The sequence below is a fragment of the Anarrhichthys ocellatus genome, unplaced genomic scaffold (genome assembly GCF_004355925.1).
Source record: "Anarrhichthys ocellatus isolate YVR2014 unplaced genomic scaffold, GSC_Weel_1.0 scaffold71, whole genome shotgun sequence".
NCBI lineage: Eukaryota > Metazoa > Chordata > Actinopteri > Perciformes > Anarhichadidae > Anarrhichthys > Anarrhichthys ocellatus.
In genome coordinates, this window is record NW_022280101.1 from 291,103 (window position 1) to 309,161 (window position 18,059).

The 18,059-nt window shown below is 40.4% G+C and overlaps 4 protein-coding genes across 4 annotated transcripts; 2 read left to right on the forward strand and 2 right to left on the reverse strand.

The window, feature by feature from the left end:
- Nucleotides 1–7,769: 7,769 nt before the first annotated feature.
- On the reverse strand, nucleotides 7,770–8,573 carry LOC116397724 (gamma-crystallin S-1-like). The gene is made up of 3 exons (XM_031873433.1): nucleotides 8,563–8,573; nucleotides 8,186–8,428; nucleotides 7,770–8,098 (listed from the first exon to the last, which is right to left on the reverse strand). Exons 1-3 carry the CDS (start codon nucleotides 8,569–8,571, stop codon nucleotides 7,826–7,828), a joined length of 525 nt encoding a protein of 174 aa, XP_031729293.1. The 5' UTR covers nucleotides 8,572–8,573; the 3' UTR covers nucleotides 7,770–7,825.
- Nucleotides 8,574–9,993: 1,420 nt separating this feature from the next.
- LOC116397722 (gamma-crystallin M2-like) lies at nucleotides 9,994–11,484 on the reverse strand. Its single transcript, XM_031873431.1, has 3 exons — nucleotides 11,464–11,484; nucleotides 11,029–11,271; nucleotides 9,994–10,539 (listed from the first exon to the last, which is right to left on the reverse strand). Exons 1-3 carry the CDS (start codon nucleotides 11,470–11,472, stop codon nucleotides 10,264–10,266), a joined length of 528 nt encoding a protein of 175 aa, XP_031729291.1. The 5' UTR covers nucleotides 11,473–11,484; the 3' UTR covers nucleotides 9,994–10,263.
- Nucleotides 11,485–13,231: 1,747 nt separating this feature from the next.
- On the forward strand, nucleotides 13,232–14,247 carry LOC116397723 (gamma-crystallin M3-like). The gene is made up of 3 exons (XM_031873432.1): nucleotides 13,232–13,265; nucleotides 13,443–13,682; nucleotides 13,926–14,247. The coding sequence occupies exons 1-3, from the start codon at nucleotides 13,257–13,259 to the stop codon at nucleotides 14,199–14,201; spliced, it is 525 nt and encodes a 174-aa protein (XP_031729292.1). The 5' UTR covers nucleotides 13,232–13,256; the 3' UTR covers nucleotides 14,202–14,247.
- Nucleotides 14,248–16,295: 2,048 nt separating this feature from the next.
- LOC116397671 (gamma-crystallin M3-like) lies at nucleotides 16,296–17,298 on the forward strand. The gene is made up of 3 exons (XM_031873319.1): nucleotides 16,296–16,328; nucleotides 16,416–16,664; nucleotides 16,768–17,298. The coding sequence occupies exons 1-3, from the start codon at nucleotides 16,320–16,322 to the stop codon at nucleotides 17,047–17,049; spliced, it is 540 nt and encodes a 179-aa protein (XP_031729179.1). The 5' UTR covers nucleotides 16,296–16,319; the 3' UTR covers nucleotides 17,050–17,298.
- The last annotated feature ends 761 nt before the right edge of the window (nucleotides 17,299–18,059 follow it).

Genomic DNA, 18,059 nt, shown 5'->3' on the forward strand with positions numbered 1-18,059 from the left:
CCCCCCCCCCCCCCCCCCCCCCCCCCAAGTCATAAACCAGTGTTTGGTTTGGCGGACATGCATCATCGAGCTGCTGTACAATTAAAGCCATCTGTGGGTTTTTTCACAAAAACATGTCGGGGGGACTTTGCCGCCTCACAGCTCTGCAGCAAACACGAAGCGATCACCTTGATAAATCAGCTCCAAATAGCCGTCTGGTATAAATCTGCATTATGCAAGCATGACAACAGGACAGTCACCTTTATCACAAGGTCAGTTATTACACGACTACACACTAGAAGCAAACAGTGTCAAATTCTGTACACACATACAGCCAGGTCCTGCTAATCTGAGAGTCAACCAGGCTGCATCATGAAATAAACTGGAGACTATCTCTTATGTCATCCAATTTATAGCTAAGGTTAAAAAGGTGCAACGAATCGGTGCACACGTGATCCATTGTGCGGTTGCATCTAACATTACACGAATCGAATCACCTCGACTGTCCTCACAGACTCCAGGCTGGTTGGGGTGTCTCCATTCGATGCAAATGAAATCAGGGCGACGACGTCAGCAATGCAAACAACCTCAAAGCCCCACACAAAAAACTACAACAACAGCAGCAGCAGCAGCAACATCTACACTGCTCGTGACTGAGGACGACAACACGTGCACCGAAGCCTGGAGACGACCCCCTCAGGGGAGAGGAACCCCTGGAGATATAAACTGTATGTTTGAGCCAGATGAGCTTTTAACAGTCTGAACCAAAAAAATACTGCAGAGCAGCTCTTTCAACCCAACGATCAATGTTGGTTTGTTTGTGATAATGATTTAGAGCATTGAGGCCACTGATCAATGAGAGCAGTACACCTGACCTATGGAAAGGGGCGTCAACACAACAACCTTCAACCAGCGTTGCCAGATGCCGAAAACCAAATAATCGTACAATGACTCCAGAATGATTGTATTTCAAGGGAAACTATTGTACCGTAAAATGCACTGCAGAACTCGAAATAGCGTGGCTCGTTGCAATAATTACATCTTTCTGTAACTGGAAAGCTTCTTCACGTCTTTCAGGTGGGAAGAAATTCTTTGTAACGTAGGTCAACATGTCACAGGAGTCACAGGACTACTGACCGGTTCGCCTTTATAGTTTGCACTTCGCCGCCAAAGTCAAATGACCGCAGCCGGCTGAGCTCAGAGCGGCCACCGAAGCTCTCCGAGGACTTTGCACAGCAACTCCCTGCAGATCTCCGGCCTTCGAAGTAGCCGTTACTGCTGTAGGTGGTAAGCTATAGTTAGTCGGACATGCTAACGTTTGCGGCTTACAGTAGAGCTGACAACACTCCTTACACATTTGCTCTTGTGTTTTCTGGTTTTCACCCCTCTCCGTGCTGAATGTAACTTTTATATTTTCTTCTCACTTGGAACAAGTTCCTTGGATCTTTTGATGTTAAAAATAAAAATCACAACTCTAACTAACGGCACTAATAATCATCCAATCATCAGTGGGCTGGATTGGATTGGAGGCTTATTATAGTTATTGACATGCATGAGTAGATGGTAAGATCACCAACCCATGTAAAGACCTTGCACACGTCTGGTGCAGCCACACAGGTGATTCCACTCAACCTGCCTGATTAGACTTCTTCTCAGGGCCGTGTGGGCGTGTTTCACTGTCATCTCTCCAATCTGCAAGAACTCATGCAGCGATGTGCAGGGCATCTATTAGGGGTTTTTTTCTGTACCTTTAAAGCTAAATTTTGTTGATGTAGCTAAATATCTTTTTACCACCAACTGGTCCAATTAACTGGAAAAACCCAAAGCAACCCCAAAAAATGTTTGGTTCTACCTTGAAGTTCATGTTCATGAGTCTATAAATGGGACTCGTCCGGAGGTAAACTTTAAACTGGCAATAAAAAGCTGATTTATGGAGCAGTCCGTCATTGAAGATAAACACAAAGTCAGCTGCCGTCCAAAAAGATTTCAACATCCCTCCCATCCAGTCGTCCTGTTCCACGTTCATGTAACCTAAAAGGATTGTCTCTTGCCTCTCTTGTGTGCAGGGCTGCTTGTCTGTGCAGTAATACTGCCTTCATGTTCTCAGATCAGAGATCATAGGGAAACTGAGGGAGACGGGTTTCCATGGCAATACTGTTTCTTTTTCTCCCCAGCTTTGACGTCACATCGGGCTCCCTGGTAAACCTTTAGCACAAAGGTGTGCATGACGAGAGCTGAATGAATACTGAAATGGGTGACTGCAGGGATCCGTGTTCACTGTGAATGTGCTGAAAGTGGTGTGAATCATGTATTGACTCCTGTTTCTACTGCCCTGCTTCACACCACTGTGGGTCTTCCATTCATCTTATCTCTCGTGGTTTTTTATACGCAACCGCTTTAACAGAATAGTCGCCTTTAAGTTGCTTATCTGCGATGGAATTCATTCAAACAAAACAGAACAAAATATGTTTTTACGTTAATTTCTACAATATTATGAGATTAAAATCAAACCAGGCAGGAAACAGACAAACAGCTGCTTTTAAGTGACGCAGTTCCTTCAGTGGTGCACTTCAATCAGCTTGCAGAGGTTATTTGGTTGTATAAACTAAGCCGTACCCTAGTTTGAGACTCTGTGTACAATCCTGCCATCTTGTGGCTTCCAGACAAACTTGTCGGTTGTTTGTGAATCTAACAGACGGACGATAAGAACAAAACATCAAACACGCGGCAGAAAATGAACCGTACTCAAAAGCCTTGTTGTTGTGGTATTGAGTCAAGTTATTAAAATAATCTACTCCATGGGTTTGTTTGTTTCACATCTGGGTCTTTGGAGCTTTACCTTTATTTTGAAAACAGGAAATGATTAAGAATCATTATTGTTAGTATAATATTAGTAATATATCTAACATTATATATATATTACTTTCTATAAAATTATAATATATTACCAGAAATATTTAAAATGAAACACATTTGAAATTAATGTGTACAGGTATACGTAAACTAAGTGTGTATTATTGTAATTATTTGAATTATATTGTAATTGTTTGGATATGCATGCTTTCTCCATTTTAAAGTAAATTTGTTTATTGTTCTACATGTGAATTGTGCAAGTTTTTTAATATTTTTCTTCTCATCTTGTCATTTTGCTTCTGTTTTTATGCTGTGCCATCGCACCCTGACACCCAGGTGTTACAGTAGCACAAGAGATGGACTGAAGGGGTATGAAGATAGTGTTAGCATCGTAAAAATAATGTATGATATTTAATGACTGCCAATCCTGCCATACACTATCCTTCTATTGATAGCTAGCAATGAGAATACGAAATGATAAATAATATGGAGGAAACAGATGCACAGAATTAAAGAACTCGTCATAACATCCCGTTGTTGGCTCCAGCACAATGGGGTGCTTTCCCTGCATCATCCTCAGGTCCAAATTAACGTCCCAGCAGGTCCGTATGTATGTGTGTGTGTGTGTGTGTGTGTGTTTGAGTGTCAGGTGTGTGGATGATGCAGTGAGAGTATTTGCCAAATGAGGGTGTGGTGGGCAGGGAGCCACATCACAGGAACATGACCTCTCTGCAGTGGGTCTCCTCGGAGGACAAGAGGGTGACAAGAGGCCGAAAGCAGATTCATCTCAGTCGTTATCTCTCTCTGGATGAGAGGCTCAACCTCCTGGATCTGATGAGGCTGGTTCAGCTGCATGCACTCCAGATTTTAGCCTACTTTTGTATCATTTTATAAAGAAATGGTATGTAATGTCATGTCTTGGAGTAAAGAGCCAAACCAAACAGTCAACTACTATTCTTATAACTGACTTTGTCGGATCGATGATCAAAGTTCTATTTGTGAGAAAGAGACTTTCTCACAGTCTCAGATGAGCCTCTGACCACAAACAATATTGCTACGTTGATAATAGTGTTTTTAGTGCCGATCAAAGAGCTTGTACGTGAAGCTGGAGTGGAACTCGTGGCTGCTTTCATCCCAAATCAGCTCCAGGTGAAACTGTGTGCTTCCAACAGGCTGTGGTGTCACATCGCATCCTTTCATCAGCTGTCTGCACTACATCAGTAATCGTCATATTAGAATAACAATAATAAACATAGATATCAATATTTTTAATTGATAACAATCACTTTATTGAACAATCCATTTTGCCGGGAGACATTTCTAGGAAATGTGTGTGTCACGGTGAATATTACTCCGATAAAAAGCTGTTATAAAGGACAATGCTGCAGACAAAGATGTATCTGCTTTCTCTCTGCTATTTTTATCCCTGCCGTAGATTTTGTTGAATGTATTTGACCCTCTGTCTTATGTCCCTATCTCTCCTCCCCACTCGCTCTCTCTTATTACTGCATTAGAGTAATTCTCCCTTCTCCCATCTCCCCCTTCTTGCCATACAAGGTAACCTTTGCAGCCAGAAACAGCATTCTTTTCCCGGGATTAACTTAGTTCCTTTTCAGCTGCTGAGACGAAGTTATAAATAACTAAACTGGAGGAAACGTGGGGCTCGAGGGGGGGGGGGGCACGTTTTGAGGACTCTGTAACGTGTTAACTGAGGATTTTGTTCATGCAACTTAAAAAAGAATCAGAAAACATCTGCATGATAGAGATGATACTATGTATTGGAAGACTAAACATGAGCTAAATCCTGCAGCCATAAATCAATAAATCTGCTTTTTTTTAGGGCACAAACAAGACAGCAGGAGATCACATAAGATCAATAATTAGACGACCTTATTACAGATGAAAAACCCCAATCTATATCTTAAGATAGTAGGAAAAACCAAACTGCGTATTGATATTGAAAATATTGATATTGAAAAGCAGTGCATGTATTCAACATGTCAATATTCCAATATGTTTATCCTGGAGCATCCTGTAACTAAATGACTTATTGATTCCACAGCTTCATCAATATTGACGTTCTCTCCTCTTTACGTCCGTACGTATTAATCATCTTAAAGACGATCCTGCATCCAACAGGAAAACTCTAAAGCATTTTGCTTGTTGTTACTTCACTTGGATGTTTCAGCTGCAGACTGACGGATGAGTAGAGTTTGATACTTGAAGGATGTTTTGGAAAGCATGGAAAGTTTCTCTGAGCTCACCTTAAATCTCTGTTTACCACTCGACCTATTTGAAATATTACAACTAGTTTGGAAGCCGATTGTGGTCCAGTACGCAACATTCACAAGTATGATGTGGAAACCTGACACCTTTAGTGCACAAACACATGAATGAAACTTCATTGCTGCAACGATTTGCTCCCACGTTCATCCACAAGCATTCATGAGTTCCAACACTGATGTTGGGGGACCAGGTCTGGCTCACAGTCGGTGACCCCCAGTTCATCATGGCTGTCTATGCAGGCCCGTCAAGTTCTTCCAAACCAAACAATTATCTTTACGGACTTGGCTTTGTGAACGGGGGCGTTGTGAGCACACTGTTGCCTTAAATGTAACTGCACGCTGTTAACTGAAACTGAATGGCCGAGTCCAAATCAAACAGCCGCGGACCAAAAGTACACAAAACTATCTGGTCTGCACCTCCAAACATCCTCCACTAGAGGGTGCACACTGGCTCCCTGTGATGTGTGTCCCCCCTCTGAATCTGCCTCACTTTTTTTCCTCCCCTATCACCCACTAAAAGCATCATGTGTTGCAGTAAACAAAGAGGCTTTAGGGGTGAATTACTGCAGCTGGGGGGGGGGGACATGCTGGCTGGACTCCCTTTGTGCCGTCGGGGGTCACGGCGTTGTTCCAGTGAGCCGAGCGTCAGCACTAACAGCAGCTGGCGAGCTCCAGGCTCTTACTGGCAAATCTCACTGAGTCATCAGCAAACGGCACCTCTTTGTCCGCAGGTTTAGCTGAGCTCTGTGACCTCCCTCCTGCATCAGCTGAGAGTCGCAGGACCGTCTGAACTGAGGCTCGGGCCACACCACAGTGGCATAAAGACTACGTGCACCTGCATTTGTGACACCTTTTATTGTGGAAATCTTGGCGTTACCTGTATTCATCATATTTATGGAACCGTCAAATATTCAAACACTACTCACCAACAAAGAGCCCTTTTTTCTGCCTACATTTATGCTCTTTGTTTGAATTGAATTCAACTAAACATCTTGTTAATGTGTCTCATCCATGTTTACATAACTGTGTTGTTTATTATGGCAATTCCCAAACAGCTGCTAATTTTGTGCCACTGGGAAGGATCTCTTAAAGCAATGAATATGAACATATTTACTCTAGAAATATGATTCTGTTAGCAGCAACAAATAGGAACATACTGCTAGTAACATATTATGTTACAAGGATATAACGTCACGCTACAGAAACAGTGAAATTATGTCATACTTGATTGATCATATTTTACATTTTTTCTGCTTGGAAGTTTCTGTCTTCAGAAAACACGATCTGGAAGAGGAGAGCGGGTGTTCAGTGGATATTCTAAACTTATATATGATCTACTTGACTTAAATTTGGTGTAAATGCACAGCTCATGACGACACAGTCTGTGTAAAAACTCAATTAACTGGAGGAATTTCATGCACAACTTGAGTGTGAAGGAGTGAAGCCGTGCGGTGGAGTTTTGACTTCTTATAACAAATCAAATAATGCAGACTGTTGGTCACAGATGTATCTGCTAGTCTGCCTACTTTTCCCACTTGGCCCGTGTTTGGGCCTCACACCAACTTTTGATGACTGTTTGTTAATTTCACCTTTCACATACACAGGCCTTGTTGAGATTAATAAACAGTGTATTTGGACACACTGAATTCAATGCCAGAGCCATTATTGTTGTTTTAATTGCCTCAGCATTCATTGTGCACAATGACTGATGCTTTATACATTATTTGCTCACTATTGCAACGCCTGACCTCTAGATCTTCTAAATGCCCGATTCCAGAAAACGATTTATTGATCTAATTAAATTGTCTCTTCTGCAGCTGATACTGAGGATGATGCAGTAGAGTCGTCCCTCCACCACGGCTCATTATTCTGTATTTATATCAGCCATCAAAAAGCATGATTCATCACTAAAAATGGACGATTGATTAATCCACAAAAAATTTATCAACAACTATTTTGAGAAATATATTTTTTCAACCACATTATGATATTTGATATCCAGCTTCTAAAATGTGAGGATTTGCCTGACATCATAGTATTCTTTGGGTTTTGGACTGTTGGTCAAAAGAAGCAAAGACGTAACTTAGCACAAGGATTTTCTGATGTTTTATAGGCCAAACGAATAATTGGCAGATTTGTCAATAATACAAAATAATTATTTGTTGCAGCCCTATAAACAAGTAGTATATATACATCTCTCCATTGCTCTTGCTGTGGCAGGAATCCTTTAGCTTTTTGAAGATTTGTTACACTTATAATTGTAATAATATACCCAAACCAGTACTGCCTTTGTGTATTGATGTGTTGTAGGCGAGATATAACTGTGTTCAATTCATTACAACATCATTTTCTCCCTGGAAGGGCAATTGTTCAGATCTCACTAAAGCATAACAGACCTTGTGTTTCTACTTAAAGTTAGTTAGTTATATCATTTGAGACCAGAAATGTTACAGGCGTTTATCTTTAATATTTATATAAATTAAGGGGTTAACTAAATATTTGAAACACCTCTCTATGTAACGTGATTCAGTTCCACAGCATCACAAACTACATTCTCCAAAATGGCCATAAAGTCGACTCAACACTCCATTTAAACAGTACATGTATACAATAAATTGATCTGCATATGAACACCAACAAACATAAGGGTCAAATAAATTTATTGCAATGCATAACATCACATTACAAGATACTTTAACTGGTTTCATTTACAGCTCCAAGATTATTCTGATGGAGCCCACAGTGGATTTCAGAGCTCCCCACTGTGAGTGGTGTCGGTACTCCCCTTTCTCCAGCAGGTACTGGCGACCACAGAAGTTGGGATGTTCGAAGAAGATCCAGGAGCCCTTCAGGACCTTGCAGGACTGGACTTCCTGTCCGAGCCATTTCTCCTGGATGTACTTTGTGTTTTCTGTCAACTCCAAAGATTGACCGACAAAGTTTGGCCTGTCGAACAGCCTCAGCTTGTACGCCTCTTTGGCCTGAAACCAAAAACAGCCAAAGAAATGATTCACGAGGAAGAAAGTGTGTTTAGATGTTCTTGTTTTTTTGTTTGTTATGGCACTTACGTTCCTGATGATCCTGCAGGATCTGACACAGTCATTGAAGCCCATCCAGCGGCGGTAGTCATTGTACTCCCCAGGACCGATGATATACTGGTAGCCGGTGTAGTTGTTGCGCTCGTACAGAACCCACCAGCCCCCCTCTACCTTGACCGAGTTGCATCGGTGGATGAAGCCCTGCAGGTCAGCCGAGTCCCCTTTGCAGTCGTAGGACTTTCCACGGAAGTCCCGGTCCTCGTAAAACACAATCTGGAAAGAACAGACAGGATTATAGACCGCATCTGGGTTCCAACGTGTTCCTCATTGACTATGTTACTTGCACCAAATTCAGAAAATGATCAGCTCCTGCGACTACAACCACACATTTACATTGCTGTCCTTACATTCGCCATCTGTAGCTCTTAGAAACACCAGATGCTGTAAAAAACGCAGTACTCTTTATACATGGCAGAGACAATACTACCAAATGCATGGTTAGCAGTGCATGTACTGGTTATTACAATCCAAATATTCATCTAGAGTCTGCCCATTGTTCTGACACACTGAATTGCCTTTCCACACACAATGGTTGTTTAGCAGTGCCAAGTATCTGAACCTCGGTCTCTGCTCGATCCAAACTAATCCGGACCGCTGCAATAAATGTTTTTTTTCAATTTTATGTAAAGCTTTAATGTAAGCTATGAACTTTGAGGCGCTATACAAATAAAGTGTATCATTATTATCCTTTTTTTTATATAATTATCTGGTCAAAATATGCAACATTATTACTCAGAAGTGATAGAATTATGAGGAAAAATCCACAGTTCATTAACATAACGATATTAAACTGCAGTGGTGAAACCTGCAGACGCTGATAACATAAACTAATTAGGTTTTATTTAACGTATTGGAACAAAAATAAATGTTGTAAATGAAGAATTAAACAAAAGAACCCAAAACAATACAGTAGACATGTGTTTTGTGTAGTGTAGCATGTGCTTGTGACAGAACTTGTGTTTTGTACTATTTTATTTTAAAATGTATTTAGCATGACTGCATGATGATGATTGATTAAGCGCATAAAATGTACATCTGAAACCTATTTCTGCTATTGATATACTTCAGTAGATGAGCATTTACATAAACACAATAAACACCATCTAGGGTTAAAAAATATTTAAGTTTTAAGTTTTAAAATCGCTGGGACAAATTCATAAAGTGATTTATCCTTGAATATTTGCACTGTAATAAATGCAAAACCACTTGTTTGGGCGACTAAAAATATGCCAACAATATGTTTATAGTATTCCTTAAGAATTAAAGTAAATAGTTAAAATAGTCAAATTACATATAATAAGCAAGTAAACAATGATGAGTATAGGTCATTTTTATTATATTATATGTTAAATTTGCAACAATGTGTTTAACTAATACAGATATAAGACATACTACACATTTCTGTTGTGGATGAACAATAACTTGAAACATATTTTTGACCTGAATTATGACATTGTGAAGTACTCTGAATCAGGACCTGTGCAGAAATGTTTGTGGCTCACAGGCAATATGTTGACGTGAAAATGTCTACCAACGTCTAATGTTTTGGAAAGTTTTCTTATTGCATAATACATGTTCCTGCCGATGTTAAGTATGATCTGACACCAATCTGTCTTGGGATGTAGACTGTGTTGAACAGTACTGGTGGACACGAGAATACGAGACTCAAGGCTGTTGAGGAGCCGAAAGAAAGAACACAGACTTCACCGTTTTGGGTAATAAATACTTTTATTAATTTGAGTCCAACACTCAGGGTTCTGGGGAGAAGCAAAGAAGCAAATGTTCAAATGGGAGATGCAGGTGGGAGACTGAAGAGTTCTAGAATCTTCTGGAACTCTAAATTTCATGAGGGATCTAGAACTAACTCAAAATTCCAAAACTTCAGTGGCTTTAGAACTCTGGAAGTATTTGGAATTTTGGTTTCGGGCTTTGGAATCTTGTGAGGGTCCTAGAATTCAATGTTCTGGAGCTAGATTTTCTTAATGCTTCTAGAACTTTGGTGTCTTTAGCAATCACATAACTCTTTTAGGGGCATGGTCACTGCTGTTCTAGAATTCTGTGATCCTGCGGAAGGATCCCACAGCAGGGGAGGTGGCGCCCCAGTCTGTGTAGTTGTGGTACTCGCCACGTTCCAGGAAGTACTGGTGTCCGTGGTAGTTGGGCTGCTCGTAGAGGACCCACGCACCATCCGTGACCACAGAGGAGTGGACTTCCTGGAACTTGAAGGCCTCGTAAACCGAAGCGCAATCCTCAGCGCACTCTGCCGCCTGACCTGCGAAATCCTTCTTTTCGTAGAACCTGATCTTCCACGACTTTCCATATACCTTGAAAGAGTTAGTGAAGTAGAGTTGGGGAAATCACGTTAGTGTTTAGTAGCTCAATCATTTGACCGATCTCTGTGTCCTCATTCACTTGGCTTACACCTACAAATAGGTTTCTTGGCTGTTTTCCTAGTTTCCTCAAATAATTGAAGTGGAAAGCACCCTGCTGCCAAATCATGAGCCTTTTATCTCTCCTTTTTCTCTGTTGGCCTTTGACTGATTACTGCTTGGTTGGTGCACTCTGTGGTATTTGACTGCAGCTGGGTACTCTCCTGCAAAACATTAACCCACAAATGTTTGAAAATCAAGTTGTGGCCTTGATTTTACGTAAACTACTACCCATTTCAATTCAATCTACTGCTCTATGTGGTAAATGTATCCCTGCTTAATAAAACTGATGCATAAGCAATATTATTACCTGAATAGGACAATCGATACTAAATGATGACTTTCAAAGCTGTAACCTGTTTGTTATCTACTTGTTGAGCTTACATTTTTGATAGAGCGACATGACTTGATGCTGTCATTGAATCCCATCCACTGTTGGGGATCACGGTATTCCCCGGTGCTCAGGATGTACTGGTTGCCAGTGTAGTTGGGACGCTCGTACAGCACCCAGCAGCCACTCTCCACCTTTATGGAGTTGCAACGGCTGAAGTAGGAGCGCAGGTCGGGACAGTCGGTGCTGCACTCATGGCGTCGGCCTTCGAACTTCTTATCCTCAAAGAATGCAATCTGGATGGAAGGAAACGGACCGATCCTGGTAAACTATCATCCCAGCATTGTAAGAAATACAACAATGGCATGTTGTTGTGCCTGGCTGCCATTTAAATGACAACAAACCTGACAAAAATCAGCTTACGTGCACTACATAGTTACTGCCTGAAAGACCTTGAAAACCTTTAGAAAGCAGCATTTGCTCCTTACCTTCCCCATTGTTGATGATATTGCTTGCCTGCCACCCAACTGCAGCTGTGTTGTGGTTTATATCGAAATGCAGAATGTGCAGACGAGGGGAAACTATTGTCATCTAAATTAGCTTGATTTGCATATCAGCAAAACGGTTTGGTCAAGTTTGATTTCCCTTTGTCCACATGTGATGGCCTCATATCAAAGTACTTATTAAGGCCAACAGCCATCCTAATGATGCTTGTGTGTATTGTTTCCATTGCGTTCATTGTTATTTGGTCAAAATCAGAAGACCTTTTTTTTATGGGATGGGAAATTATTTGGTCGATTGTTGTCATTTTGCCTTCTTGCAGGATGAGATTATATCATCATGACGGCAAAGCAGTCTTTCATTCTTGGACGACGGTTGGCGGTAGTAAACCGTGAAACCGTCTTATCTTCTTATTCCATTATTACACAGTTAAGCGTCTTGTGACCAGTTGGTTAAATAAGTAGTTGATTGTCATGCGAAATTCTGCATTCTTAAAACAGATTGAACATAATGAAACATTTCATTAAGCCCAACACCCTTTTCCACTCCAACAGTGACTTTTTTTAAAGGACACAAGTTGAATCCCATCTGAAGCTGCAGTGTCGTCTCCTCAAAGGTTAACTCGCAGCAGCGATAGCTCAGGTGTAACTAACAACATTAACGATGGCCTCGTTAGGAGGATTGCAGCCATGTATTGATATCATAAATGACATCTGTGTTGGAAATGTCCAAACGTCTGCAGTGAGAAGGTTTTATTTAAGAGCTGAATAAAGCCGATGTTTTATTTTTTTTTACTGCCGCAGCAGAAGACAACAGGATGCAGAGTAAGAGAAGAAGTCCTGATTTGAACCTGGGATGTTGTGGTTTAATGAACCATGACCTCATTAAGCCTTTTGTTGTTCCATTATACAGTAATGGCGCCATTTGCAAAAAAAAAATAACTTAAGGCTTCACAGGATTAGCTGGATATTATGATCTCAAGAAAGATCTAAATAAGCAGTTTGTAAGCAGTTTTTGGATAGTAATGAAAAGAAAACATTGAATTGCATTTAGGTACAATGCATGTTGGCTCACCGTCACACTGTGATGGCTTACTGGGACACCTGATCAGAATAGAACCATCGTTCACGTTTATTAGTAACACCTGTGGTTTTCCTGCTTTGGCAAGTCAAAATGTAGTTTACTCATACCAACCTTTGTAAGCTGTTCCATATACTAAGTCTTTCTGAATATATCATTTGTAGACCAGTAGAGCTAGATGTATTCAATCACTATGGTTTTCATGTCCTACTGGCATTAAAATAAACAAACACAGATATCAGTGAGATGAAGTAATTACTTTTCTTGGCATCCAGGTAAGAGTTAATATTAAGGGACCTTAAAATAAACTCATAGCCATTTGAAATGTGTCATCCAGACATCCACGGTCTGAACTACTGCCACATTCAAACAAAGCATGACAAATCCATTCAGACAGACTGTACAAACTCCTTTTTTTTTCTCGTCACTCTAATCTTCCCCAGTCTGAGAAATGTCTAAACTGCAGCTCAGTTCTTGTCCCTCCTCTCCTGCCTTGTGTCTTCCACCCATTTCCCTCTCCCTTTGTTCTGGATCAGGATGGCACAAATGAAATTAACAGCGATCGCAGAGCTGCTTATTCATCAGCTTCCAGATCATTTGAATGACAAAACCCTGTTACGGCACGTATAAAGTATAAAAGCCGCCTGGTATAAAAGCCACAGGTTGTTGGACAGATTCTCACGAACACAGATCATCAAACATGGGCAAGGTTTGTAGGGAGTAGACCAGAAAACAAGCACTTTTCAGTTTAGGAGGAATGTAAACAAGTGGGGAAAGATAATAGAGGACATGAAATAATCTAAGTTTACTGAAGTAAAAAAAAATGTCAAAAGAGACAAATTCAGGCCTATTCCAAATCAGTTTGTTCTGTTTTTCTTTTCCACAGATCATCTTCTACGAGGAGAAGAACTTCCAGGGCCGCTCCTATGAGTGCATGAGCGACTGCTCCGACATGACCTCCTACCTGAGCAAGTGCACCTCCTGCAGGGTGGAGAGCGGCTGCTTCGTGATCTACGACCGCCCCAACTACACGGGGAGCCAGTACTTCCTCAGGAGGGGAGAGTACTCCGACTACATGACTTTTGGCATGAGTGACTCCATCCGATCCTGCCGTTTGATTCCTCAGGTATCGAAGGATTTTGAAAAAGATAAACTAGTAATCTTTAATGTCTAAGTAACATTATCTTTAATTAACATTATATTGATTCAAAATGCTCAAGTAAATTGCTATATGTATTTATTTTCCTGCTGTGCTGCTGAAATGTTGGTTAGAATATAGTAATGTCTACATGAACAGCAGCAAAACTGCAATCTAAATTCATTCGGAGTCCTACGCTGACCCCGTCCTCCTCTTTGTGCTCATCCACAGCAGAGAGGCTCTTACAGGATGAAGATCTACGAGAGGGAGAGCTTCCAGGGCCAGAGTCACGAGCTGATGGACGACTGTGACAACATCCAGGACCGCTACCGCATGAACGACTGCCAGTCCTGCAACGTGATGGACGGCCACTGGCTGATGTACGAGCAGCCCCAGTACAGAGGCAAGCAGATGTACATGAGGCCCGGAGAGTACAGGAGCTTGAGAGACGTGGGATTCAGCGGCATGAGGCTCAGCTCCATCAGGCGTATAATGGATTCCTGTTGAAGCAGAGAAAAATAAATGTGTTGAATAAAACGAAAGAGGAATCAAACGTCATCGTGTTGTCTTGTGTGAAATAGAAGGTGTGTGTTTGAGGGTGAAATCTGCATAACTGACCTTTAAAGTAAGCTAGTGCATCATATTCATCCAGCTTAGTCACACATTCTGACGGTATTAAATATACTCCAAATTACACACCTGCTAAATAGCATGCCATATATACAGGAAATATAAAGATACATACTGTTTTATGAGGTTTTGTACAAATCAAATCGTTTAGTTCACAATACATGCTGTCATTGTTTCATGAAACAAAAATCTTCTTACTCATAATCATAAATCTTTTCATATTGTATTTTCATACACTAAAAAACTCAAGTCACATGTCCGCTATTAAAACTCCATGATGTCACTTTCACGCCATGCAATTTGATGTAAATATTATAAATGAAATGTGTTTTTTAATCAATTAAAAACACACACACAGTGCACAAACTGTACATGCAACTACTGTCTGTGCTGTACTGAACTATGCAGTCACGCTGCTCTGTTTCTAGACACAAAAAACACTCTTAAAGGGGACCTCCACCAATTTACAGTTCAGTTTATTACTCAACCTGTGAAAACTGTTGTGCTCTCCTCTGTGGCCCTAAAAATAACCCCTCATTGGTTCGGGATTAGGGGTGGGACCCTTTCTTATAACCCGCTTCTTGTGAGACCTCTACTTTTTAAAAAGTACATTACTAAATAGTAAATTGCTGGACTGCACATTTAAGACGGGGTTTCATAATCTGTGAATATACTTAGACACTTATTTCTTTCTCAATGTTGTTGCTACAATCATCATGTTTGGCGTGTAATAGTGTGCAGTACCTTTTTATTGATTTATTTAGTTTTTATTCTTCATTATGTGCACAATATTTGTTCATAATAAATTTAGCATTCTGAAAAGTCACGTTATAGAATCCACAATGTGTAATATTTTAACTCTAGTCGTCCAAACAGAAGAGCAGGAGTCTTAAAAACATTGGACCTCAGATTTTAGTTTAGAAACAAGCTAATCATCAGTTCTTGTACTTATGTACTTAAGCCTCTTCTTTTCTTTCTGCCTGTGGTGATGTCACCCATAATATTACATTTTATCAACAATATTTAATGACCGTCACTGTTTACAACAAACAACACACACATTCAGAGTGCATCACGTTATCATGTCCAATACTTTAAGTATAGATTTAAAAATCATAGTGTAAACATACATATTACATGCTGATTCCTTCAAAATATTAGCTTCAATGTTGTCGGATAAAATGCACCATCCTACAGAGAGGGTATGTGTTAACACTTGTGAGTTAATATTTTACTGGTGTATTATTTAAAATAACCGTTAAATAATAGAAAGCATAATACTACAGTGTAAAAACACAAGTAAGAGTCCTGCATTGTAAATTTGACTTAAGCAAAAGTATGTAAGTATGATGAGGAAATTTTAAAAGTAAAAGTATTACTTTCATTTTTATAAAAGCAGAGTTACAAGGTGCTTTACAGCTGTTGATAAAATATAGAACCATAAAACAGTTGATTGTTAAACAATCATACATTATATCATTGAATCATTATAACTGATGTGTTCATGTGTATGTAGCATTGTTCTGTTGTATCTGGTTGAAGTGGAGCTAATGAACTCATTTATACACTTATTGTTGTTTCATTAATACAAATGTATCATACTTTATGGTAAAAAAATACATTTCCCTCTGAAATGTAATGGAGCCAAAGTCTAAAGTAGCAAAAAATTGAAATAGTCAAGTTTGTACTTTACACTACTGTCCTCACAGACCCAACAACACACAAAGAGTCCGAGCTGATACGTTTGCTGCTGTCACCTGTACTCCACAGGAGAGCCCCTGCAGTTGGCACTGCACCAGATGCATACAGTCTAGAATAATAACCATTTACAGACTCATTTAACAAACATCATAGCCCTTGTATGCTACGCTGCTGAGTAAGATATTCAAAACAATGGCTCCATAGATCATTTAGCTATCATGACGGGTATAAAAGTGACACCGAGTTTGGCTGTGCAAAGTACCCGTGCAATCAGGGATAGGACTGAACACCAAAATGGGCAAAGTAAGAGTTAATTTTTACACATGGGTTGATACATATTTTTAATATAGCATTTAACATAGTTTTGAAAATGTGCCGTTTGTCTTTCAGATCATCTTCTACGAGGACAAGAACTTCCAGGGTCGCTCCTATGAGACCAGCAGCGACTGCGCTGAGCTGACTTCTTATCTGAGCCGCTGCAACTCCTGCAGGGTGGAGAGCGGCTGCTTCATGGTCTACGAACGTCCAAACTACATGGGCCACCAGATGCTGGCGAGGAGGGGAGAGTACCCCGACAACCAGCGCCTGATGGGAATGACCATGAGTGACTGCATCCGTTCCAGCCGCATGATCCCCACGGTATGAAGCTCTGCGTTGAACAATGAGGTTGAAGATGGAAATCAACTTTCCAAAATAGCACAAAGTGATCTTTTGTATCTCTCTCTCATGTGTCATTTTACAGCACAGAGGTCCATTCAGGATGAGGATCTACGAGAGGGAGAACTTCAGAGGCCAGATGAATGAGGTGATGGACGACTGCGACTCCATCCAGGATCGCCTCCGCATGTCCGACTGCCAGTCTGCCAACGTGATGGACGGCCACTGGCTGATGTACGAGCAGCCCCAGTACAGAGGCAGGATGCTCTACCTGAGGCCCGGCGAGTACAGGAGCATGAGAGACATGGGAACGGGTCCCATGGACATGAGGATCGGATCCATGCGGCGTATCATGGACTCCTGTTAAAGAACAGAACGGGCTCGAGACGTGAAATTGTAATCAACTAAATATTAACACAGATTTACTATTATTATTGAGTTAAGGGAGGAAATTTGGGCACAAAATTTGATTAAAAAATTGCATGAATTATCAACTGTTCTGGTACGTCACAGGACAGTTTGGGCTGTAGTGAATGCTGTTATTTTAATAACTGTATCCCACAGCCGGGTCTTCAGAGACTTCTTCTACCTATGAAATGTATTATGTCATATATGATGCACGTGACATTAAAAATGAATTTCAAAGGATGAAATTGGAAGCTGTTTGACTCTGCATGATGTTCTACACGTTTCCTGAAATCACTGCAATAGATACATGACAAAATATGGTTTATTTCAAAATTAGAGAACAAAAAGAAATATGGCAAGTGGTGTTCTACCAGCATTTCACTATTTTGTCTTAAAGAGTTGAAATCACATGATCACTTGTAGTATAAACGAGAACATTCCGCAGCAAATTTTGACAGTGGCTGCTACTGCCCGAAGAAGTCGCAATATATATATACAGTATATACACGCCGATATTACCGACAGTAACTAAGCATGTATTTTCAAGGTACACCACATTCTCTGTTTCACTGAGAGAGAGATGTAGAGAATACAATGGTTGTATTGCCTTGTTTAATTACCATTGCAACAGGAAATTAATCAATGAATGACTGAAAGAATGTATTTTTAAATGTATTATCAATGTATCATGCATAACCACACCCAACCCACTTACAAGTAACCACATATTCATACAAGGAAGGACCAGATTGCAGTGTACACATTTTAATAGGAAAAAAAATACAAAAACAACTAAGCTAATTCTGAGTTTAATGTTAAGATACAGTTACTCCAAGGGGCTTTTATTTTGAAAGGGTGGGACTGGTTGGGCGAGAGAGGGGGAGAGGAGACATAATCATAATGTTTGACACACATACACAGAGGTTATTAAATGACAGGAGGTCTAACAATGTCTTTGACTGAATATCT